The sequence below is a fragment of the Melospiza melodia genome, unplaced genomic scaffold (genome assembly GCF_035770615.1).
Source record: "Melospiza melodia melodia isolate bMelMel2 unplaced genomic scaffold, bMelMel2.pri scaffold_37, whole genome shotgun sequence".
Lineage (NCBI taxonomy): Eukaryota > Metazoa > Chordata > Aves > Passeriformes > Passerellidae > Melospiza > Melospiza melodia.
The window spans coordinates 3,978,381-4,004,699 of NW_026948690.1; the positions used below are offsets into that span (position 1 = coordinate 3,978,381).

The 26,319-nt window shown below is 49.5% G+C and overlaps 1 protein-coding gene across 1 annotated transcript in view; it reads right to left on the bottom strand.

Annotated features, from left to right (window-relative positions):
• The window catches only part of LOC134434464 (olfactory receptor 14J1-like), a 33,234-nt gene extending 17,198 nt beyond the window's left edge, over window positions 1-16,036 (bottom strand). Inside the window, exon 1 of the mRNA XM_063183118.1 lies at window positions 15,472-16,036. Coding sequence (XP_063039188.1) covers window positions 15,472-16,036 — 565 coding nt within the window. The remainder of the gene's footprint in view (window positions 1-15,471) is intronic.
• Window positions 16,037-26,319: the final 10,283 nt, after the last annotated feature.

Consider the following 26,319-nt stretch of genomic DNA (forward strand, 5'->3'; position numbering starts at 1 on the left):
CCCCGCTGGAGCTGACATTGAAACCGGAGCCGACTCAAGCGGAGTCAGCTCACGCGGGGGAAGCAACCCCCCCGCCGGAGCTGGCTCGCGCGGGGGAAACGCCCCCTCGCCGGAGCCGTAACCGGAGCCGGCTCGCTGAGGGGTAGCGGCGGAGGCGAAGCTGGCTTGCTCCCACCCCCACCTTCCAACCCGCCTGAAGCTGGTGGCGGAGGCAAAGCTGGTTTGCTCTTACCCCCACCATCCGACTCGCCCTCCCCCTCTGACAGAAAAGGTGCAGACGGTTCCACTGCGCCTATAGGAAAATCCTCCACACCACTTTGCTGGGGACTCTTAGGCATAAGTACCTTAGTTACAGAAGGTGCCAGGGGATCATCTTCACGACCATACCCTATATCCTCTTATGAGCTTCTGTTGCCCTTTCTGCTGCCTTTCTCTCAGAGACCTGCTGAAGTAACGTGTTATACACCACCCGCCATAACTTCCCGAATTTCTTTGCTGACTTATCATCGTCTAGTACTGTATCCCACAATATTTCCCCAAACTTCTTCCACTCTGCTAGCTCATGAACTGTATGAGGATTAGAAAAGATACCCTTAGCATGGCCATAAGCTAATAACCCTGGTAACTCCTTTTTTAAATCTATCACTTTTATCCCACGCCGCTCTAAATAGGCGGTAAATAAATCATATGCCGCTTGCCTATTCATACCTATTAATCAGCGCGCGCTGTTGCAGCTCTCCAGGCTCCTGTGACACGTATTGGCTTGATTCGCAGTTGTGACCATCAAGGGTGCTTCAAATTCCGGCACCGTCCCGGCTGCAGGGACCCAAACCCAACTTCCTCCACCGTGGCGTAATACCTTTTCCTTTTAATCCGAGAAAAAGGGCAGAGATTCGGTTATGCCCGCATTCTCCACCATTTGTCGACGGAAGGGAACCAGGACATCAATTTGATCATCACAGGCTCGATTTTATTGATCAGTACGGCGGGTTAAATACAGTTAATAATGAGCTTCATACATATTGCAAAACTTGAGCTCAGGATTGGTCAGCTTGCATATCAGCACCTACGCCTACTTCTACATTCCTATGGTTCTACTTTTGATACTTTCTACATATTCTTAGGATATATTCAGGACTAATCTCTACTCCCCATCCTCATGTTGCAGCAAGGTCACAGCTGACTTTTCCTTTCAGCTTGCTGACTGCTGAATTTTCTCCTTCAGCTTAACCAGCGGCATTATGTCAGTATGGCCTTTCTCAGCTAACCAATTATTAATAATACTCTCCACAGTCTCCTTGGATCTGCAGTGTCACAGTGGCCCCTTGCCTCCACGAGGCCTAGCTGTGTCACAATGGACTTGTGGTTCCATGAGCTCTCACACTGCCAGCAGCAGTCTCCTTGGTTCTGCAGTGTCACCATGGACCCTTTGTTCCATGAGGTTCTGCAGTAGGACACGGTCACCTTGGTTCCGTGAGGTTCTGCAGTGTCACAATGGACCCATGGTTCCACCAGGCCTTGCTGTGTCACAATGGCCCCTTGGTTCCAAGAGATTTCTCAGGTCACAATGGTCTCCTTGGATCCGCAGTATCACAACAGGCCATTGGTTCAATGTGGCCCCAATGTGCCAAAATGGATTTTGGTTCCATGGGGTTCTGCTGTGTCACCATGGACCCTTTGTTCCATGAGTTTGCACAGTGTCACAGCTGACTCCTTGCTTCTATGAGGCCCCGCTGTCAGCAAATCTCTTAAATATCAGAATAAGGCTCCTTAACACTCATTTGCTATTTCAGAGGGTATCATTTATTCAGGCCTGAGGTCTAGGAGGCATAACCCTCAATCTCACATGGACATGTAATTCTACCAGTTGGCCCTGCCAGAGCCAACTTGGGCAGCACTTTGGCCATGGCTGCTGGGCCTGGGCCTGAAGCAGGAGCAGGAGACAAGTGACCCTTGCAGGGCTGGGGCCTCATGGCCTCCTTGTCCCTGCTCAGCAGCCTGGCAGGGGCCGCCCCATGCTCCTGCCCTTGGCATTGCACATCCCCACATGCCAGTGCCCATCCCGGCAAGAGCCCTGAGCAAGGAGGGAGGGATGGGATCTGCCTGGCCAGGGCCTGGGGCTCAGGCCTTGGCCCTTTGCATTCCTCAAACACATCCAGCTTTGCTCAGCACCAGAGACACCTTTGCCTTGTTTGTCCCCAGCTGTCATCACCTCCTCCAGCGTTCTGCTCTAACTGGAACCTGGGGACACTTGCTCAGTCGTTTCCTCAGTGGGAGCCATTAAAACTTCAAGAAATTTTGGAGTTTAAATTTAACTTTGAGTTCTTGAGAAGTTTTTTGAAGACACTCTCAGGGACTGAGTCTGACGTAAACAACAGCAAAGCCCCGAGAGTGTCATTAAAATTATCAAAGTCCTGTTATGGAGAAAGATTTCAAACACCTTGTAAAAAATACACATTCCTATTTTAAAGGAAGTATTTTATTTTATTTCTCTTTGGAGCAGATCTGGTTGCAGAATTCTGTGATTGATATTGACCCAGGGTCTCCCCTCAGCAGCTCTGGCCTGCTCACAGAAGCTGTGCCTGGAGCTCTGACCCAGTTTGGACAACCTTGCTCCTCATTGCCCAGCCCCATCCTGTCTGTCCTCACTGCCCTGGGCCCTGCTGTGCTTGGAGAGCTGGCTGCATCCAGCCTAAGAGGGGTTTTCACATTTTTTGGGGTTTTTAAAAGTAATCTGAAACTGCTGAGTTTCGCCAGTGCAAACAGACACACTGCTCAGGTGTGTGCCAGCCCCAGGTGCCACCGAAGGCACTGCAGAGCTGCCCTGGGCCAGCTGTGAGGGTGGATCATCAGCCCAAGCTGCACTGGGCCCCTGCAAGGGGCTGTGGCCATGGGCACTGCACTGACCCCACTGCTGGGTTTGGCTGCCACGGCCACCATGAGAAATGAAACTGTCCTTGGAAACACTGGGGAGGACTGGGACATACTGGGGAACGCTGGGAACACTGTGGGAGACACTAGGACATACTGGGAGTGACACTGGGGAGGACTGGGGCAAACTGGGGACTCAAGGAATGCTGAGGGGGAATCTGGGTGGATTGGGATGGACACTGAGGGTACACTGGGACATACTGGAAGGTACCAGGATATACTGGGAGTGATACTTAGCGATACTGGGGACACTGGGGACATTGCGGGGAAGGCTGGGGACACTGGTGCATCCTGTGCATGACATTGGGGGGAATCTGAAAGGGACAGGGAAGAAACTCAGGCGTATTGGGAGGGACTGGGCTGTACCTGGAGGGATTGGAGGGATACTGGGTTTGTACTGGGTTCTACTTGGGTTGAAATGGGCTGTACTGGGATGGAGTGGAGGCTGGTGCATGGGTTGTTCCCTCCTCCTCCACAAACCATTTGCCGAGGCTCCCGCCCATCACTTCCAGCAGCCTATCAGCGCCAGAGATCTGGGCCTGGGGGCGGTACCTCGATGGACGCCATCTTTTATTTTTGACTACAACTCCCATCATGCACCGTGGCCGGGTATAGCACCGTTGCAGCCGGGACTACAAGCCCGTCAGGTCCCGCGCTCCACAGAACCGCGGGATCCGCCCCCATATGTTCCCTAAGTGTCCACCAGACCCTCCAGTATCCTTCAGTGCCCCCTCAGCGCCCATTTCGGACAAAAGCGTCCCCGGATCCCCTGAGTGCTCCCAACCCCACAGATGCCCGGTACAGCCACTTCTGGGAATTCATTTCCTCTCATCTCCCGCGGCCCCAGAGCCCCTCAGAACACAGTCCCGTGCCAAAAAATCCTGCCGTGTCCCGCGCTCTAAGAAGCCCGGTTGGAACACCCAGAGATCCTTGCAAGTGCTCCCAAACCATTTAAGTTCCCCCAAGGTCGTCAAGTCGCGGCTTGGACACAGAAGTGTGCCCCAAGAGCCTTCCTGGACCCCCAAACATCGTGTTTGAACCACTTCTGGGACTACCGCTCCCATCATGCTCCGCGCCTCACCGAGAGCCATTGCAGCTGCGCCTAGAACTCCCGTGATGCTCCGCGACCCCGTTTAACCCTTCGATACCCGTGCTTACAATTCCCATCACCCCCTGCTCCCCTGAGCGCCCCGTTGGAGTCCCCCAAGGGCCCGCCCGGATCCCGAAGGGCCCCAAATTCCCCTCCCTGACCTCCAAGGGCCCTCCTTGACCCCCAAGTGCTTCCCCGCACTCCGAACTGTCCCTCAGAATCCCTGAGTGCCCCTCCAAGTGCCCACCCGGCTCCCCCAAGTGTCCTCCAGACCCTCAAGTTCTCTCTGAATTCCCTCCCCATACCCAAAACTGCCCCATTTGGGCCCCAGAAATGTCTCCATGGACCCCAAAGTGCCGCCCCTTGACCCTATTAGAGAAAAAGTTTATAAAAATGGTGCCAAAAGGACTACAAATATTATTAGTTACCATAAAGAGGAAGAAATAAATAGCCAATAAAGCTTAATTAATTAATGAACGGTATTGTGTTTACTTTGAACTAATGAGAAATAATTTTTTTGGTTGCTAAAATTGTATTGATTTTTAAATATAAATATAAAAATTAGGTAGTAAAATATTGAATATTACTATCATAATTAGAATAATATAAATATAATTTTGTTACTTAATTAAATTTTATTTAGAAGAAAAATGCTTAAATTTTTTTCATGTTTTGTGATGTGAGATATGGTGAGGTTTGAGGTGAGAAACAGCTTGTCCAAACAGGCTCAGCCTGCAAGGGGCTCATTCTTCTCCCTGCCCAGACCTCCTAAGGAGACATTCAGCATCAAGATCACCTGAGGAATGCTTCTGTCCCCTCTTCTCTGAAATAAAAATAAAAAAATATTTCCTTGACTAAAACCAAAAATCCTTATGTGCACTTTGGAATCTCCCTCCTGAAGAGAACTCCAAACTGACTCCAATCCCTGCACAAGCCCTGGAGACTGGAAGACAATGGAAGGGAGACAAAGAGCTCCTGAGGGCTTTCTGTATTTTAATCAGCTCCACGCTGGATTTGGGGCTGGCTCCAGGAGCCTCAGGCACACAGAGAAGGATGGAGAAGCTGCTCAAGGAGTCAGCAGCAAAACTCCAAGTGCCTTGGAGCATGGCTGGGCCCCAGCGAGGGCAGGGAGTGCCCAAGGCTGCCCAGGGCCTGGTGAGAGCAGATCCTTGAGGCCAGGATTGCAGGGAGCCCAAGGCTCTGAGCAGGGAACTGCAGTGCTGGGCAAGGCCCGGCTTGGCTGGGTTTTCTCTCCTTTCAAGAGTCTCTGGGTAGGCACTGCTGGTTTCAGGTCCATGGTCCCTGTGCTGCTCTTGGCCTGTTCTGGTTAGGGTGACAAAGGCAAAAAGCTCTGACCACGGTCCTGATGTTGTATTATGTTTTCTCTGGTAAGAGGTGCTATTTTAATTCTTCATTTGCATGGTGGGTCATTGTTCTAGGGGTTTTTGTTAGGTCATTCTTTTCTTCCTGGTCTTATGGGATTTTCATATTTGGTTATTATGTGACACAGTCCTCTTCTTTATGGTGTCGGGTGGTTCAACATCTTAGATGAGAGTGGGAGTGATAGTATAAGGTTTTAAAATCATAAAATTCGGGGAAGTAGAAAGAAGTTAGACTTTGGAGGGCCCGAGAAAAATGTGAACAATAGACTCTGAAAATGTTAGGCTTTGTGTTTGCCAGATCATGTGAAATTGCATTTACTTAAGCAATATATGATAAATGATATAATTGTTCAATGTGATGATTGTTTAGTAATTAAATATAATTATTGTATAATCATAAGAAAAATCATGAGAAACTATGTTAGATGTTTGAGGGGGGACGTCACGAGGAGCCATGCTTGGCTGAAATCTATGTATACAATAGAAGAATATAAGTTTAATAATTAACAAGAAAGTTATATAAGGATTGAATGTAAAAACATGTTCATCCTGAATGCATGTCGGAGACAGATTTGGGTTTGTACCCCTGACACCCAGAGCTCTTCAATAAAAGCACCTGCATAGAATCATTCTCATGATTATGTGCTTCTGAACGCTGACAGGAGCAGTGGGGGTGACACCTGACAGTGAGGGGATTTACATAATTATAAATCCTTTAACTAGCATTGGAACTTGACATAACTATTAAACATTCAACAAACAATCTATAACTAACATTGGAACTTTATATTAACTCCTTTAACAATGAACTTTATATCAACTCCTTTATAATCGATTCTCTACTATTTCCCCCTCTAATTGTTCAATTGGGCTCAAGCCTGCATCATTCAGCAATTACTTCTTCTTGAAGTACAATTTTTAATACTGGTTGTAAATTTGCTTGGCATCTTCACGTTCTTGATCATTCAATATCATGATTACTTTTACTTCTTTTTTATTAAGCTCTTTTGGTATCGTTAAACTTGCTTGTACAGCAGATGTTACAACTCAGATTATACAGGGGAGCATGCAAGGTAGGAGGATCCAACCAGCAATTTCACATAGATGAAAAAGGTTTTTTTTCCCACCAGTTTCCTTTTAATGACCAGAAATTGTCCCACTAGCTGGTATCGAATGTAGGGGTCCACTCTTGTGTTCCAACATAAGCTAACTTCCAGATTTCCTTTGAGATATTTCTAATTAATTCACTGCGGTAATCCATTTCTAATCAGCACTCGAGGAGTTAAATTTTCCACATGTGCTTCCTTCATGGGCTAGTAAATAATCTACTGCTAGTCTCATTTGATACACCACAGTTCTAGTCTGGGATAGTTGGTCATTTATGGGGTCTAAAGCTAGAGAGGCTCAGTTCGATACCATCTCGAGTACTGCTTGTAATCTCAGAATCTGATTTAACCCCGTATAAATTGGGGTCCGGTGTCCCCAGGACCCATCTTGAGCCTTGGTCACTGGTCCATAAGTGCAAATTATTTCCTGGGGGGTCCATAGTGTGTTTTTTCATGTCTGTGATCCTTCAATTTCAATTCTGTTTCTTTTTGGTCAGCTAGATTTGTTCAAATCATCACATACTGGGACCCCTAGGTTCGATCCATACTCTTTTGGGAGTAAGAAAAATGACGGTTTAATAATTCCAATAGTGCAAGTGCTGCTCCACTCCCTGGGTAATTCAGTGTAAGCCACATTCCCACATATCCAAACCAGGTTTTCTGGAGCTTTCCAGGAAGCATCAGTGATAGTCATTGGAAATTCCCAGTACCTGGGTACTTCTCTCACTCCCTAGACTGGGTTTATTCCTTTTCCAGTACACTCATGGAATTTAGATCCTTCCTGGTAGATACACCCCATTTCTTTCCTCCCAATGGACCAGTATTTATTGGGCTCCCTAGGGATCCGTCTAGCTACTGGATGTTTTACTTTTGAATACCTTACAGGACATTTCTCCTACTGGTGTTTTCTATATTTTCCCTTTCCTAGATATACAGTACTCTTCTCCAATTATTTTGGTCCAATAAAACCTTTGTCCCTTCTAAGTGGTTCTACTGGCCTGTATTCGTTGGCTCCCACACTTTCTCTGGCTAGGGCTACCATCATTTTAATTTTTATTTTTTGTCTTTTCTTCTTCTCTTTCTATATACACTCTTATGGCTTCTCACAGCAGTTCATTAATACTTTTTTCCTGCCAGTCCTCTATTCTTTCTAACTTTCATCTGATATCTTGCCAGGATGTAGTGACAAATTGTATCTTGAGAAGGACTTGGCCTGTCGGAACCCAGGACACACCTCTGGGTGCCCTGGAGGACATGTGCCCCTGGCAGGGGGCTGGGGATCCCTGGCAGCGGGCTGGGGAGTCCTGGCAGGAAGCCAAAGACGCCTGGGATTTTGATCTTAACCCATGGAGCAAATTACCACCTTTGTATGAAGAATTACAAGTCACAAAATTTAAGTAGAATGATAATGAATCTGTCAGAGGGTATAAAATGGTATTTTGGGGATTTTTATATAGAGGTCTGTGGGATCTCAGCACCTCAGGACTGAGGTGCAGAGTGGCCAAGAACACCCTTGGGGGGCTCGGGAGTCCTGGAATGTTGCCAGAAGTGTCTGGTGACAGGACTTTGATCCTACACAGGAGATGACACGTGTATGAGGACTGGGAGGATTTCACTGGGGTGAATGGTGAAGGGATAAGTTAGTTAGAGTATAATACACAGGGTTTAGGATTTCTGTACAGGGGGGTCTAAAGAAGTAAGATGGAGGAATTGGGGCGTGTCCTGTCCTTCTTCTTCTTCTTCTTGGCCTCCATCTTCTGTGGTGATGGTGGCACTTTGGGATTGGTCTTTACTAAAAGTGCACCGGTTAATAAGAGTAGAAGGTATTGGAGAAAAATCATAAATATTGTACACGTAACTTTAGGTATAAAGATAAGTGACCGCCCCGGAGGCTCGGGAGTGTGCCCATGGCTGACTTGCTGTGCAGACCTCTGTCGGGCTGAAAGAAAATCTTTTAGATAAACAATTAATAAACACCGAGACCGAAACAAGATGAGAAGTCTCTCCTCGTCCTTTGAAGCGCTGAGCTGTCCAAGGCCACTCTGGGCCTTTCCAAGTCTTTGAAACAGCCGAGAAACCGAGCAAGTGGCATCCCTGAGCTATCTCCGGACATAAATCAGCCAGCCGGGAGAAACCGACAACCAGCAAACATAAATCAACCATAAAACAGAGGAGAAAGAGAAAAATGGGATCCGACATCTGGCGTCCCTGGGTGGGCTACTCCCCACCAACCCTTTCGGGGGGGGGATCAGCCCTGAAGAGCTGAAGAGCTAAAGAGCTGAAAAGCAAAGAGGGCAGCTCCAATCTAGGACGAGTTCTCAGGAGAGCACTGATAGCTCCTGAGGAGAGAAGCCTGAAGAAAAAAGAAAAAGAAGAAAAAAAAAACAGCCAGAAGGGTCTGCAAAAAACAGCAGTCACTGAGAATTACATCTCTCAGCTTCTACCGAAGACAGTTCGTAGCAGAGCAGCCCGGATCGGAACCGGAAGGCGCCTCCGGATTCTTCTCCTGTGACCTGCTGGACAGAGACGGGAGGCTTCGGACAGCTCTGACGACAGATTCGGTGAGAAGGTCAAAATATAAGAACATAATTGCACACTCTCCCAACAACAACGGGAAATTTTGTCCGCCTTACAAGGCGTGGCTCAAGCACACACAGAAGCGATCCCAAAGAAAGAATTGAAACAGCTATTGTTTGGGCAAGGTTTAATTACCCACTGGCCGAAACATGCCTGCTATTGGAAGTGGGGTTTTGGCAGGAAATCAATAGGCACTTATATTTCTTAATGACAAAAAAAAGACGAGACAGCGTTAAAGCTGCTCTCGCCGGCAAGATTAATGCTGGAAGGCATATCAGCACAGTCGAAAAGACTGGGAGAGCAACGAAAAAGTTGCTGCATCCTCAACAGAAGGGTGGGGGAGCAAGGCTCCCGGAAAAAGAAAAAAAAAAGAAAAGCATATCAGCACAGTCGAAAAGACTGGGAGAGCAACGAAACGTTGCGGCATCCTCAACAGAAGGGTGGAGGAGCAAAGCTCCGGAAAAAAATTATTTCTGGCCTCAAGAAGCCAGGGGGAAAGGGCTCTCGAGAAAAGAGAGCAGGAAAAAATATTAAAGCCCCGGTCCCAAAACCCAGAAACCCCAGGAAACTCCTAAAGCGTCCTGAAACTCCGGAGAGTACAGGGGAGTCAGGATCGGAGGGGGGGGTGAAGGGGAACAGAGAAGGGATCGGGGGGGGGGACGCTTCCTCGCGGGGGCACGGCGCGGTAGCGGCGGAGCCGGCGGGGAGCGCGGGAGAAGAGATACCGGGAGACACATGTCCCGGTGCGGCTTTTGTCAGCACGGCGCCGGGGGGTGGCGGCCGTCCCGGAGACACGCGCGGCGGGCAGAACTCGCAAAAACCCGCGGACAAATTCGGCTCGAATTGCGGGGCGGGGCGGGCCCGGGTGCCGGCGGGGGGCGGGCCGTACACACCGGCGGGAGGAATGGACACAGAGACAGAGTCAGGGGCAGACCGAGGGAGGAGACCTGGGAGGTGGAACAAGGGGGGGAGAGTGACGTCAGCCCAGGAGAGACGGGGGGCGGCTCGGAGAGCACGCATGCGCAGAGAGTAGAGCGCGGGCGGGGGCGGGCCCGTGACGTCTCGGGCGAGGAGGGGCCGTGCTCGGGATCCTATGTCCCAGCGGCTCCACACCCTCTTCAGACTTGGTACCTCTGGATGAAAACCCTCGGAGTCCCAGTCCCTTCCCTTCAAGGGAGACGTTCTGGTGTTCAAGCTCCATTTTCAGCTGAATTAAAAGCCAGACAGACACGGTCTCAAACGAGATCACGAACACGGCAGTTGACAGGACGAGGGGCAGTCCAGCTCATGCTGTTGTCCGACCTGGGGAGGCCGGTGACAGCGCCACCTAGAGGGGGGCAAGGCTTTCGCTTGTGTCTCCACAGAGCGAGATCTGACGTGGGTGTCGGTACGACACGTGAAACCATTTCGAGCGCGAGAACATGAAAACGTGGATCCGAGAAACAAGATCCAAGAAACAAAGAGACGAGTACTCAGACAGGAGTCGAGACTCAGACTGCACAAGACAACTCGGAAGAGAAATAAAAAGAAACTAAGGACTTTGGGGGGAATTCTCTGTTAAGGTCCTGAAAGAAAAGCGAAACAATGATTTCACATAGAAGCGAAGCCATGAGTTTCATGATGCTTATCTGCATCATTCTTTCATTCATTGCAGTAAGCAATGGGGGTAATATACCTATTAGTCAGCCAAAGCAAAATGTATGGTAGAATTCTTTGACATCTCTCCCATTTGGAGAGGAATTTTAAGGGTAGACTTCTTTGACATCTCTCCTATTTGGAGAGGAATTTTAAGGGTAGAGTTCTATGTTTTAATAATTCTACTAGTCCTCATACTTGTTATCCCATGAATATTTGCATGTTTAAAAGACACTATGAATCGGATAGCAAAAGAAGTTTTCCTGGTGCAAACAGAAGGGGGAGATGTGGGATCTCAGCACCTCAGGACTGAGGTGCAGAGTGGCCAAGAACACCCTTGTGGGGCTCGGGAGTCCTGGAATGTTGCCAGAAGTGTCTGGTGACAGGACTTTGATCCTACACAGGAGATGACACGTGTATGAGGACTGGGAGGATTTCACTGGGGTGAATGGTGAAGGGATAAGTTAGTTAGAGTATAATACACAGGGTTTAGGATTTCTGTACAGGGGGGTCTAAAGAAGTAAGATGGAGGAATTGGGGCGTGTCCTGTCCTTCTTCTTCTTCTTCTTGGCCTCCATCTTCTGTGGTGATGGTGGCACTTTGGGATTGGTCTTTACTAAAAGTGCACCGGTTAATAAGAGTAGAAGGTATTGGAGAAAAATCATAAATATTGTACACGTAACTTTAGGTATAAAGATAAGTGACCGCCCCGGAGGCTCGGGAGTGTGCCCATGGCTGACTTGCTGTGCAGACCTCTGTCGGGCTGAAAGAAAATCTTTTAGATAAACAATTAATAAACACCGAGACCGAAACAAGATGAGAAGTCTCTCCTCGTCCTTTGAAGCGCTGAGCTGTCCAAGGCCACTCTGGGCCTTTCCAAGTCTTTGAAACAGCCGAGAAACCGAGCAAGTGGCATCCCTGAGCTATCTCCGGACATAAATCAGCCAGCCGGGAGAAACCGACAACCAGCAAACATAAATCAACCATAAAACAGAGGAGAAAGAGAAAAATGGGATCCGACAGAGGTCTAGGAGGCAAGATGGAGGGACGTGGATGTTGTCCTGTTCTTCTTCCTTCTTCTTCTTAGTCTCCATGTTCTTGGTGATGGTGGCATTTTAGAATTGGTTTAGAGTAGAAGTAGACTGTCTAACATAGGTGATAGGTATTGGGAAATAATGATAAATAAAGTACACGTAGTTCATAGTATAAAATGTAGACACCAGCCCTGGGATGGGGAGTGTGCCTCTGTCTGACCTGCTAAAAACATCTTGGCAGGCCAGAGAAAAAATGTTATAGATAAGAAACAATAAACAACCTTGGAAACCAGAGCCGAAGAATTCAGACTCCTTCTTAGAAACATCAGGCTGAGAAAAAAGGATTCTTGGGGTCATCCCCGACTGCAGGGAACCCAAGATTGGCCTTCTGGGCTGTCTGGGTCAACATTAGAGTAAATCTGGAAGTTTTGCTTTAGCCTATTAAGCCATGGTGCTGGGGTCTCATCTTTTTCCTGGGTGCCGTCAAACCCTAACCTGGTATTACTCTCTCTAGGGACTGATTCTTTCATCCCTCTGGTCATCAGGGACCTGTAATCTCTCATGTTCCTTCTCCCCTCTTCTTGATTAGGGTCCCAGTCAGGCTCCAGTAAAGGCATTTTTTTTTGTCACCTGGGGGCCTGGGTTGGTTTCCTTGCTCCCAAATTTTCATTCCTGCAGTTCTTATTAATCGAGTCTTTTCTGGGGAAAACAGGATGTTAAAGGTGGAGTTCAATTCTCCCCATATATAAATATTGGGGGCTAAAAATGGATTAATTTGATTTGCTATTCCTACTGGGTCTTCCACTAAATTTTGAACTTCTTTCTTAAAATTTCAAAATTTGGATGCAGTCAAGGGAGCATTTACAAATCCAATCTCACTGGCCACCCTGCACATGGGAACTTCTCTGAGGGGGAACAATTTTTCCACTTTACCCACTTTGGACCGGGTGTTACAACATCAGCTGTGGAGGCTGACTGGTTAACTTCACTCTTGGGCATGAGATTCTGAGATGTTGTTTGGCTTCTCATTTGTGCTGGGGGAGGCAGAGCCGGAACTTGCTGGTGAATAAGGGGTGCATGAGATGGCAGAGGTAAGGGAACAGTAGTGAAGGGTAAAGAGAGTAAGGAGAGGGTTGAGGGGAAGGTGTTGGAGGTATAACTGGGTTAGGAGGTGGTAAAGGAATGACAGCTGGGAGAGGAGGAGGAATTGGTTCCACAGCAAGAGGAATTGGAGGAAGGATTTGAGGTACTGCAAGGGTAGGGTGAAGTAAGTGGTCAAGGAGGTCCCAATTTTTGTTAGCCTTCCCAGCCTCTTCTTCTTTTACTTTACTAGCTTGCTTTCCCTCTTTTAATTTATAGACTCTTGTATTTTCCTCCTCTGAGGCGTGCTTTACCCAACAGGTGACATTCTGTATGTGATGGGCCTTTTGCAGGAACTTGGGACAAAACAGAACGTGCATTACCTTCGGACAGAGAGGTAGGTATCTCAGGATATGTTTAAGGATGTTGTTAGCTCATGCAAAATGAAAATTAGACAGGTGAAAGCTTAAGACTTAACCAGGCCACATCTGTGAAGAATAATAAAAGTGTTTCTATAAGTACATTAATGGCAAAACAAGGTACAAGGACAATCTCCATTCATTATTAGGGGAGATGTGGTTACCAAATATGAGGGAAAGGCTGAGGTACTTAACCCCTTCTTTGCCTCAGTTTTCAAGAATAAGTCAAGTTGTCCTCAAGAAAAGTATTCTCCTGAGCTGGTGGATGGGCACAGGGAGCAGAACAGCCCCTGTAATCCAGAAGGAAGCAGCTGGGGACCTGCTCAGCCACTCAGATGCTCACAGGTGTCTCTAGGAGGAGATGAGATCCATCCCAGGGGGATGTGGGAGCTGGTGGATGAGCTCCCCAGGCTGCTCTCCATTATTTACCATCAGTGCTGGCTCAGCAGGGAGGTCCCAGGGGACTGGAGGTGCCAGTGTGAGCCCATACACAAGAAAGGCTGGAAGGAGGATCTGGGGTACTCCAGGCCTGTCAGCCTGCCCTGGGTGCCTGGCAAGGTTTTGGAACAGATCACCCTGAGTGCCATCACAGGGCACCCACAGGATGGCCGAGGGATCAGAGCCAGCCAGCGTGGATTCCAATGTCTGCATGGAATGGTCTGGATGAGGGGATTGTGTCCAACACCAGCAAATCTGCAGATGACACCAAACTGGGTGTGAGTGTGTATCTGATGGAGGATGGAGGTAGGAGGGCTCTGCACAGGGCCCTGGACAAGCTGGATCCAGGGCCCAAATCCAACAGGGTGAGGTTTAACAAGTCCAAGTGCCGGGTCCTGCACTTTGGCCACAACAACCCCTGCAGCACTACAGGCTGGGGACAGAGTGACTGGACAGCAGCCAGGCAGAAAAGGACCTGCAGGGACTGATGGACAGCAGGCTGGACATGAGGCAGCAATGTGGCCAGGTGGGCAAGAAGGCCAATGGCTCCTGGCCTGGATCAGGAATGGTGTGGCCAGCAGGAGCAGGGCAGGGATTGTTCCCCTGTGCTGGGCACTGGTTGGGCAGCACCTCGAGTGCTGTGTCGAGTTCTGGGTCCCCTGGGGTGGGGAATTAGAAGAAATTTGTATCAGGAAGAGTAAAGAAAGCAAATGTGAAGCAGAGGAAATGCTCAGGGCAGTTTGGGGGTGGCTGTCAGGCAGCCCTGGCTCTGAGCAACAGCGTCTGCAGTGGCCCCAGGGGCTGATGGCATTTGTGCTCCCTCAGGTTCATGTCCCCACACCAACACCATGGGGGTGCTCCCCCTGCTGTGTGCAATGCAAACAGGGGCTGCTGAGCCAGTGCTGCCGTGTCTGTGCCTGCAAGGATGGGGCACCTGTGTGAGCTGGGGGAGAGGCCAGGGCTGCAGAGGAGGGATGTTGTTGGCAGCTCCATGAGGATGCTCTGGGACGCTGCCCTGAGCTGTGCAGCGCACTGGGGATGGATCAGCCCCTGCTATGCTGTTCCTTCCCATCTGCCCCAGGGCCCTTGCAGAGCCCCAGCCATGCTGTTTGCCCTCAGCCTGCCCACGGCCAGCCTGGGGCTCTTCACGGGGCTTTTCTGTGCTGAGCATTGGCCTGGCTGTGTTCTTGAGAGAGCCTGGGCAAGGAGCCTGGAGCCCCCAGGCCCTGGGCTGAGGCATCAGCGCTGCCCCTGCAGTGCCCATGGCCTGTCCCTGCTGCAGCCCTGGCACTGCCACCCCCAGGGCTGTGCCCGGCCCTGAGAGCACTCAGGCCCTGCAGAGACACCAGGGCCACCAGGGCAGCGGGGCAGGGCCACGGCAGCAGCACTGGCAACACCAAGTGCTGCTGCTGCTGGGCACTGCTACTGTGCCAGCCCTGATCTGCCCCCAGCTCTGCACACAGACATTGCTGCTGCAGCTCCAGAGAAGGCAACAAAAGGGCATCTCTGCAGAAAACTTGGCTGGGAGTTCCTTTATTTACTTTAAAGTCGCCCAGAGTGCAGCCCCTCATTGACAGAGTCTGTGGCCACAGGCAAGTTGGAGAGAGAAAAAAAAAGGGAAATGGCAGAAACAACGACATTTTTTCTGGACTATATTTAAACATAAAACAAAGGAAAAGAACCTCCACACTTAAGCAAAAAAGAAGTAGTGAAGATGACTTTGATTACAAGTCATATGCAGATATTGCCCAGCAGTTTAATGTTTATGAAAGCATGCAGTCATCAGTGTCCACACTGCAGCCTTGAGCTCCTGGTTCCTCAGGCTGTAGATGAGGGGGTTCAGGGCTGGAGGCACCACCGAGTACAGAACTGACAGGGCCAGATCCAGGGATGGGGAGGAAATGTTGGGAGGCTTCAAATAGGCAAATGTGGCTGTGCTGATAAACAGGGACAGCACACCCAGGTGAGGGAGGCAGGTGGAAAAGGCTTTGTGCCGTCCCTGCTCAGAGGGGATCCTCAGCACAGCTCTGAAGATCTGCACATAGGAGAAAACAATGAACACAAAACAGCCAAATACCAGACAGGCACTGACAGCAAGAAGTCCCACTTCCCTTACTTGGGATTTGGAGCAGGAGAGCTTTAGGATCTGTGGGATTTCACAGAAGAACTGGCCCAGGGCATTGCCATGGCACAGGGGCAGGGAAAATGTATTGGCTGTGTGCAGCAGCGAATAGAGAAAGGCACTGGCCCAGGCAGCTGCTGCCATGTGGGCACAAGCTCTGCTGCCCAGGAGGGTCCCGTAGTGCAGGGGTTTGCAGATGGAAACGTAGCGGTCATAGCACATGATGGTCAGAAGGGAAAGCTCTGTTGCAAGAAAAAAAAAAATCAGAAAGACTTGGGCAGCACATCCAGTGTAGGAGATGTTCCTGGTATCCCAGAGGGAATTGTGCATGGCTTTGGGGACAGTGGTGCAGATGGAGCCCAGGTCAGTGAGGGCCAGGTTGAGCAGGAAGAAGAACATGGGCGTGTGCAGGTGGTGGCCGCAGGCTACGGTGCTGATGATGAGGCCGTTGGCCAGGAGGGCAGCCAGGGAGATGCCCAGCAAGAGGCAGAAGTGCAGGAGCTGCAGCTGCCGCGTGTCTGCCAATGCCAGCAGGAGGAAATGCCTGATGGAGCTGCTGTTGGACATTTGCTGGGGCTGCACATTGGGACCTGTTCATGGAGAAAGGACAGTAAAGACTTTGGGGAGGTACCTGTAAACAAAATCAAGGCCATTTCCCATACATCCTCCTCTGTAACACACAGATATTGTCTTTAATTTTTAAGAGTTCTGAGGTTTTCTTCATAAGCTCCCCCCATGTCTCTGCTGGTAGTTTTGGATATCAAACCATAAGAGTGTCTGAGGCCCTCAGGGAGAACAGAGTGAGTTCCCTGGGTCAAGGTGATGAATGCAGACTGAGGAGAGATGGTCTGTCATTCTGACCTGTTCAGAGTTTCTTTGGGCTTTAAACTTTCTCAGGTGGAAGGTGAGCACATTCTTATGCTTCCCTTAGAATGCCACCACCTACTGCTGAGAGCAGATGCATCCACCACAGCCCAGCTCCACATTTGTAGCCAAGGACTCACTTTGCTCATTTCACCAACCCAGCAGCATTTTCTGTGTCACAACACCTCTGCCTTTCCCCATCAATCTCATAACTCAGAGATGCTCTAGGACACGTTTGCACCCTGGATTGAAGCTCCCAGCTTGGACTGAGATCTCAGGGACACTTCCAAGTGTCCTTATGATGGCATTGGATGGAGGAAGATGCAGCTCCTTCCCTGGCTGCACTGACAGCATTGCCCAGAGCTGGGCACTGGGGACAGCATCATCCTGAGCCAGCTGTGCCCCCTCCAGAGCCCCCAGGGCTGGGCAGCTGCTCCCAGCCCTGTTCTCTGCAGAGGGAACTGGGCCCGGGGCTGCAGAGCTGCCCCACAGCTCTGCTGCAGCTCTGCCTGCAAAGGAAGGGCTGCAGGCCTTGAAGCCCCAGCCCTGAGAGCAGAGGCTTGGCTGGGGGCACAGGAGGGAGGGGGCTTGTTCAGAGGGAGGGGCTGCACTGGAGGGGATCCTGTGCACATCTCTAAACTCTCCCTGCCACAGCATCTCTGGGTATTGTTTTCTCTCCTTGCCTGATCTTCCTTTTGCTTCCTGGAGATTTCCCTCCTGCAGGTGTTTCCCTGTACCTGATCACTCCTTGCCAGCACTCACAGACCACAAATCTCTGTGAACTTATTGATCACTTAAAGTAACAGTTCAGATGTCTCAGGTATTTGTCAAAAATCATAATCAACCTTTAATATTTATCTCTCCTCCCTGCCAATCTCCACTAGTAGGAAACTGAGTAAAAAGTATTAGGACATGTCCTTTTTTTGCCAAAATCATTATCTTGGAAATATTGTATGACTGATCAGAACCCCTCAGCATTTTAGACCTTCACGAGCATTTCACCTCCCCTGCACCAGAAATACCCAAAGTAGTACTCACAGGGTCTCTAGGCATTGCGATGTTTCAGCTTTAGGAGATGGCTCCAGGAGCTGCAGCTGCATTGTCCTGCAGCCAGAGGTTCCTGTGCCAAGGGCTGGCAGAGATTCTGTCCCAGGCACTTCTCAGCACCTTCCCATCCCTGACTGATTGAAGCTCTCTGTGCCTCTGTGCTGTGCCCAGGGTGGCTGCAGGCAGTGCCCCAGCCCTGCTGGGCTGGAAGAAGAGCTGCTCATCAAGAGAAATGTGCTTTTGAAGCTCTTCTTGGTTACCAGGAGCTGCCTTTGTGCCAGGAGCCCAGCCCAGCTCAGCAGCACAGACACAGCACAAGGACATTAATGAGCCTCTGGGGCTTTGTGCTCAGGCCCTGAACATCAGTCCCTGAGAGGCTGCTGAAGAAACCTCTCCAGAACTCCAAGTCAGAATCCAACTCCAAAGTTTCTTGGACTTTTAATGCGTCCCACTGGGGGACACCACTGAGAAAGCGTCCCCAGGCCCCTGGCAGAGCAGAGAACTGGAGGCAGTGATGACAGGTGGGGACAAAGAGAAGCCAAGTCTTGGTGCCCTGGGGCACAGCAGGGTCTGTGCCACCAAGGCCTGGGAAGAGACACCTTGTCCTGAGGCACTGGGGCCTCCTGGCACAGCCCCAGCCAGGCTGGGCACTGTCAGCCCCTTATCCTGCCCTCAGCATCCCCCCTAGGCCACATCTCAGTGGCCTCAAGGATCTGCTGGAAGGAGTCCCTGGGGAGCCTTGCTCAGGAATGGCCCTGGGGGCTCCTGAATGCTCCCTGTAGGGACTGCAGGATTTTGAAAGGACTTTGGGTTTGGCTATTGCCTTGAGTCTCTGAGATGTCTCTTCCATCCTGGCCTCCAATTATCTGCTGTACTTAGTCCCTGGAGAGGCTTTGTCAGTAACAACACTCAGTGGGGCTCATTAATACTACAGGGTACTTCAGTTATTTTAAGGTACTTGGTGTTTCCCTTTTGATAGAGACTCTGTGAGAGGTTTTACAATCATGGCCCCAATTATCTGGTTTAACGAGTCCCTTGCGAGCTTTGCACTGACACTCAGTAGGGCTAATTACACTTTGAGATACTCAAGGTTTTTATGGTACTTTATGGATTTAAGTATAATTTTAGGTACTTTTATGGATTTTTCTTCCGACACTGAGTCTCTGAGAGGTTTTTGTGCCATCCTGGCCTCCAGTTCTCTCGTCCAAGGAGTCCATGACGATCCTGTGTTGGGTATCTTCCCCCTTTTCTCTTGTACAACAAAGATGGAACTGAAAGAATTTTGTGATACTTTCTAAAAGCATCCAAACAAAAATGGGACAATTAACAACACAACAACAACCACTAAGAGAATGAATAGTCCTGTTTTAGATAGACATCATCCAACCCTTTAGTCCTCAGGATTGGAAGAGTTTATTGAACCAATCTTTGTTTTCCACTTGAAGCTTCTTCAACCCTTCCTTCAGTACCTGAATGCTCTTGTGGATTGACTCGCTGTGGATGGAGAGGTTCATGCAACACATGCCCTCAGTGTCTACACAGCCATGCCCATGTGCGCAGAGTAAAAACTCTATCGCTGTTCTGCAAGGTGGCATGTTTGATGGTGTCTATGTCTGAGAGCAGGCCACTCAATGTGAGGGAGTAGCATTGGTTTGCTTACTTAACAGGCACCCAAGATGGTCTGATTGTCCTAAAGCTTTAGCTGCAGCCACTCAAGGCAGTCCACATTGGGGGTGCTACCATCCGATACCTGGATTAAAGCTTTCAAAGCCATCTCTTTGATATCATCCAATACTTCTCTCAGGACACCTGCTGCCTTGTCATCTGGTAGGCTGTGTTGTCCTTCTCCAGCTGGATGATTGTTTGTCAATTCCGCCCTTACCTCATTATTAGCATAGTCTGCTATTAATTGATTTAATAAACACTTCCATCCCCCTTCCCACAGGGTGTATTCTGTAGGAGACAACAACATGGTCCTAATACATTTTAAATCATATGAGGTTGAGAAATGTGCTGTAAACATGGCCCTCATTAGTCCATTAAAACAAGGTAAGTCCTTCCTATGGTCTTTAGTTGCCCTACAGAGATCCTTGACTTCCCCGTAAACCAATGGCTGATACCTGGGATTCTGCCTCCTTCTTTCATAACATACCGGGGCAACGAGGAATTTCGAGACTATTTGCCAGTCTCCTTCCTTTACTGCTTCTTTCTGGATCCTTTCCTGGGGATCTTCTGGGGTTGAGGGGCAAGGTGGCTCTGGGGAATCCAAACTGTTTTCTAAGGAGGAAGAATAACTTGGAGGAGAAACATTTGGATTAGAAATAGTGTGACAGTTGGGCTTAGTATCTGTGACCATGGGGTTATATTTTTGCCGGAGGGTGAGGCAAAGGGCACTGCCATTTTGTCAGGTGTTGGGGAGGAAGGGTCTTGATTAAGGATAGCATACCCCTGGGCTGGCATTCTGGAGGCATGGCCCAGGCTGAAGGTGGAATGATTGAAAGTGGGGGCGTGACCTGCAGTGCTGGGGGTGGAGTCTGGAGGTTCATTCAGGGTGGAAGAGAAGGTTGTGGTAGCAGGAAGTGGAGGAGCCAAGATGGAGGGAGGACAGTCAGGCTCAGGAGCATCTGGAAAATTTTTAATGATCCACTTCACAATTGATTTTTATTTGTTCTTTGCAGATATTTGGTCATGATCAGTGAGAATTAACTTAGAGCATCCATATATGCACCTTTCTACTTTGGAGATTTGGCTGCCCATTTTTCTCTTTCTCCACCTTAGGTGGAACAGCCACTGGAGCACCCCAAATCAATAATGGCACTTGGGTGCATATTGTAAAAACACAGTGGCAAAATGAGCAATAATTGTCCTGCGTTTCCCTAAACCCACCTGCAGTCCTACACAGGTGAAACTGTCGTTGTCCCTGGGGATCCTGGCCGAGATCCCTCAAAGGAGTGATGAATCTGCCAGCCTGACACAATCCAAAATCCTGGGGAGCACTGGTCTATCCATCAGCTAACCACTCTGATGAGACTAAATGTCAGGGTCTCTGTTTGGGTGGCAAAGGTCGCAATGAGGGTGGCTGTGACAAACCTTTCTGGTTCCCCAGCTTCAGGGCAAGGGTGGTGAAAATGAAAAGAAGCAGATGCTGGGGAAGATGAGACAGGAAAGTCTTATAAATATGATTGCCTGGCAAAAGATTTTGAGTGTATGGAAACTATAAGTGAGATTGAAATGAAATCAAGCTTTGAGACACCAAGCCTTAGTTACTGAACAACTGGAAAAGAATGGTATGGCCAGCTGAAAGTAATCTTCCTTTGATGAAACAATACCCTCTGCTTGCAGACAGATCCAAGGGTCAGAGCAGACCCTACTAGCTTGGCAGAAGGAGTCCAAAGAGTTGTTTTTAGGGTTTAAAATGTAGCACAGTATGGTAATGTAACCATTCTTATAGACTGTATATAAATGCTATAAGATTTGTATCTTGTACTAGATTGGTTAGTGAAAATTAGAATATGCAGCACAGAAGAAGATTTATTGTATTGTAATGGGAACTCCCCTCCTCTTTTGGGCATCCATTTTGGGTGTCTCTTCGATCTCCTCTTTTAGGCCTGCTCCGAGCTGTGGCTGGCAGCTTCAAACAAGGCCCCTTCACCCACACCCTTTGCAATAAACCACAAGTTCCAAGAACTGGCTTCAGATATCTCTTGTCTCTGTCTGTCCCAACCGTCCTAGCCCCCAATGATCCTACAAGCAGGATCAATGGAGTTGCCCAAAAAGAACTTTAGTAACAGGGTGAAAAACAATTAACATGGAGAAGTCAAGCACAGAACAAGGGTTGGGATTCAAAGACCTGAGATAAAGTCGAAGCAACAATATAGTGACCAGTATCTTAATGGTCTATTGGTTCCATGAAGGCTCGCTGTGCCAGTGGCCCCTTGGTTCCATTGGGGCCCAGTAGTGCAACAATGATTCCCTTGGTTCCACGAGTTCCCAAAGTGTCACAATGGCCCCTTCCTTCCATGAGGCCCTGCAGTGTCACAATGGTCTCCTTGATTCCACGGGGCCTTGCAATGCCACAATGGTCTCCATGGATCCATGGTGCCCTGCAGGATCACAATGGCCCTTTGACTCCATGAGGCCCTAAAATGCTACAATTATCTTTTGGTTCCACAAAGCCTCATGGCTTCAAACTGGCCCCTTGGGATCATGCAGCTCAACAGAGCAACAATTATGCCCTTGGTTCCACAAGGCTCCACAGTGTCACAGTGGCCCCCTAGATCCATGGTACCCTGCAGGATCAAAATGTTCCCCTTGGTTCCACAAGTTCCTACAGTGTAACAGGTTCCACAAGGGCCTGCAGTGTCACCATGGCCCATTGGTTCCTCAATCCTCCACAGTGTCACAACAATCTCCACAGGAAGGAAACAAGTGAGTCCCCGTGTTGCAGGGGCAGATGAGAGGCAGTCACCAGAGGCCAAGTCTAGCCAGGTTTGACTGTATGGGCAGATTTTGTCTGGGAGTAACCCTTGGATATAGAGAATTTTAGACATGGAATCCCAATTTTGGTGAAGGTGCCTAGACAAGAAAGGCAGTTCTTTCCCACAGGAAGGAAAGCACAGAGCCCCAGTGCTTCGCAGCCAGATGGGAAGTGGCCCTTGACATGTCAAATTCAGTGGGACCTGTCAGACAGCCTCCAGGAGGCCAAACCAGGCAGACTTGTTCCATGTTCCTTTGATTTCATCAAGCCCCATACTGTCACAATGGTCTCATTATTCCATGAGGTCTCGCAATGTCACAATGGCTTCTTTGTTTCATGAGCCCCAACAGAGTCACAAGGGTCCATTGTCTCCATGTAGCCCTGCTGTGTCACAATGGTTCCTTTGATATATTGGTCCCACAGTTTCATTATTGACACTTCCTTCCACAGGGCCCCCTGAGTTGCACAACAGTACTCTTGATTCTTTGAGGTTCTGTAGTGTCACCATGGTGTCCCTGGACCTGCATTGTCACAACTGACCCATGAGGTTCCGTAGTGCCACCGTGGTCGCTGTCAGAGGCTAGATGAGATCAATGTCCCGAGACACCTTCGGATGCTCGGAACACCCATGTGGGGCCAGGGCTGGGTCAGGCCTTGGTTTGTGGTGGGACAGAACCCCACCCACAGCCCTGACCTGGCAGATCTCTCAATCATATAGCAGATGCTGTGCCAACCCCACTCTGATTGGCTGAGCTGTCAATGAATCACACACTACCAGCCGGTGCCTACCCTAAATCTGATTGGACAAGCAACTGGCAGTCCCAGCACACGGGCGGGCCCATGAAGGCCCAGGGGGTTAAAAGTCAGAGCACGAGGCCAGTCTCTGGCCTGCATCCCAGTTTCTCCTGGGGTTCCTCTATTGGTGTAGCTGGAATCTGAGTAGTTGGTAGCTATGTGTGTGTCTTTCTATGGATCTTCTGTCTTTCTGATGTTCTCTATTTGTTCTCCTTCTAATCCTACTTACCTGGAACATTTTACGTAACTAAACATCTTAAGGGTTGAAGGTCTTTAGGTTAAATGGGCTAAGTTAATGAAGTTAATGCTTTGATAGAAGTCTTATGTTAAAGTGGATGTTGTAATAAACCCTTTGCCCAAGTTCCTTGACTGTTGATATTTTGCCAGTAAAATTTTGAGTCATTTGGACATCTTAGCTCAGCCGGTTTTTGCATGGTGCTGGTATCACCGAGGCTGTGGATTCAATCCCTGTGTGGGCCATTCACTAAAGAGGTGGACTTGATGATTCTTGTGGGTCCCTTCCTACCAAGAATATTCTTTGCATCTGCTCATGTTGACAATATCTGGTTGGTGTTTCTCCTGTGCACCAAACACAAGTCAATGAACCTTTGGTTACCCCCAGCATTTCAGTGTTCTGGGGTGTTCCAGCCTTGTAGGCTCACAATGGCCTCTTGTTCCCAATAGGCCTCACAGTGTCACACTGGCCCCTTGGTTCCATGGGCCCCAACAGTGCCACAATGATCCCCTTGGTTCCACAACTTCCCACAGTGTCCCACTGGTCCCTTGGTTCCATAAGGATCTGGAGTGTCACACAGTTTTATGACATTCGTCCTTGCTGCCCCTCACATCCCCCTGCCCCACAAACAGCCCCGAGCCACTCGTGAGGGACAGGCCCTGCTGGCCCAGGCTGGGCTCAGGGCTTGGCCTTTCTGCTTTCCCCAGCCAGCTCAGGCCTTGCTCAGCATTGCAGTTCCCTGCACAGAGCCTACGGCTGCCTGCAATCCTGGCCTCAAGGATCTGCTCTCACCAGTCCCTGGGGAGCCTTTGGCACTCCCTGCCCTCAGTGGGGCCCAGCGATGCTCCAAGGCACTTGGAATTTTGCTTCTGACTTCTTGAGCAGCTTCTTCAGCCTTCTCTCAGTGCCTGAGGGTCCTGGACACAGCCCCAAATCCACTGTGGTGATCATCAAAATACAGAAAGCCCTCAGGAGCTCTTTTCCTTCTTTTCCTTCCTTCCTTCCTTCCTTCCTTCCTTCCTTCCTTCCTTCCTTCCTTCCTTCCTTCCTTCCTTCCTTCCTTCCTTCCTTCCTTCCTTCCTTCCTTCCTTCCTTCCTTCCTTCCTTCCTTCCTTCCTTCCTTCCTTCCTTCCTTCCTTCCTTCCTTCCTTCCTTCCTTCCTTCCTTCCTTCCTTCCTTCCTTCCTTCCTTCCTTCCTTCCTTCCTTCCTTCCTTCCTTCCTTCCTTCCTTCCTTCCTTCCTTCCTTCCTTCCTTCCTTCCTTCCTTCCTTCCTTCCTTCCTTCCTTCCTTCCTTCCTTCCTTCCTTCCTTCCTTCCTTCCTTCCTTCCTTCCTTCCTTCCTTCCTTCCTTCCTTCCTTCCTTCCTTCCATCCATCTCCAGGGTTTGTGCAGCTGATTGGAGTCAGTTTGGAGTTCTGCTAAGGAGGAAGATTTCAAAATGCACCACATACTTTTTTTCTTTAATCAAGTGAGTATTTATTATTTTCCAGATCAGAGAAGAGCTGAGAGAAGCATTACCCAGGTGATCTTGATGCTGAATGTCTCCTTAGGAAGTCTGGGCACAGAGAAGAATGAGCCCCTTGAGGGCTGACCCTGTTTGGACAAGCTGCTCCTCACCCCCAGCCTCACCATGTCTGACATGGTCCACCTGGCACTGACATCCCTGTGCCCTGCAGCAGAACCTTGTCCCCTGAGCTCTGCAGCTCCATGTCCAGCCCATTGCACCATGTCCCACCTACTCTCCTCAGAGCTCTACCTCCACACAGGCCCAGGAGTTTTCCTTTTGGGAAGGAAAGAATGGCAAAGCCTGAGCAGGTTTCCTAAACAACAAACCCACTCAGGAACCACCTGCTCAGTCCAGGCTGCCTGGAATGGTTGTCACCTTTCTCCAAGGGACAGTGTGAGCAGAAATGATCTCTGGGAGCAGAATTCTCTGAGTCTCCCAGCTGAATTTTCTGTCCCTATCCTTTCCCTGGATCTCTGTTGCAGACAGAAGCTGCTGGTGCCATCCTCACCGTTAACATCTCTCTTGAATGCAAACAAATATTTCCAGGTGTATTAAGCAGGATTTTTCCTTGTTTCTACAAAACTTTTGTGTTCCTCAAGGAATGAAGAGGCCCTTTTTTGCAGTGAGGGGGTCACATGGAAGCAAGGAATCAATTGTGACACTCGAGTCCCATGGAACCAAGGGCCCATGGTGATACAGCAGGGCCACGTGGATCCAGTGGTCCATTGTGACACTGTGGATCCAAGGAGACCATGGAGACACCCCCAGAACCTCCTGGAACCAAGGAGTCCATGGTGACCCAGCGGGGCTGCATGGAGCCAATGGTCCATGGTGACACTGCCCATCCAAGGAGTCCATTGTGACACTGCAGAAGCTCATGGAGTGAGGGAGGCCATTGTGACACTGAAGAACTTCATGGCACCAAATATCCATGGTGACATCAGGATCAGCAGGGCATCATGGGAACCAAGGAACTGTTGCTGGCAGTAGGGAAACTCATGGAACCAGGGGCCCTTGTGGCACTGCAGAAGCAACAGAGCTGCTGGACCTTGTCCCCTGGCCCTGCACAGCTCCTTGGGAGGCACGGCAGGAGCAGCTCCCTAGGAGCCTCGGGAATGCCCCTCTGGGATCCATGGCACCCACTCCCAGGGGCTGGAATTCCAGTTCCCAGCCAGGAAAAGATGTTTCTGCCCTCAAAGGCAAAGCTCTTAAGAAGGAGCCAAAAGCCAAGTGGAGCAAGATCTTACAGTGACGTTTCACTGCCAACCTCCATAACTTCACCCACGGTTGTTGTAGCTCATGGATTGGGATGTAAATCAGGGCAGGATCTTTGGTGGGAGTTGCCCTGGGTTAAGGGAGACACTGAGAGAGAAACAGAGCAGGCAAAGTGAGGCAGGAGAGAAAGGAGGACACAAACACAATCAGCTGAGAAGGTGACACTCTGAAAAACAGAACTGGAACTGATGGAAAATGAATGGGACAGAAATCGATAGTTCTAAAACTTTTATTTACTATCAAAATAGATCACACACACCCAGACCTACACAATCCTGATCCCACACCCTCAAATTTTGATCTCA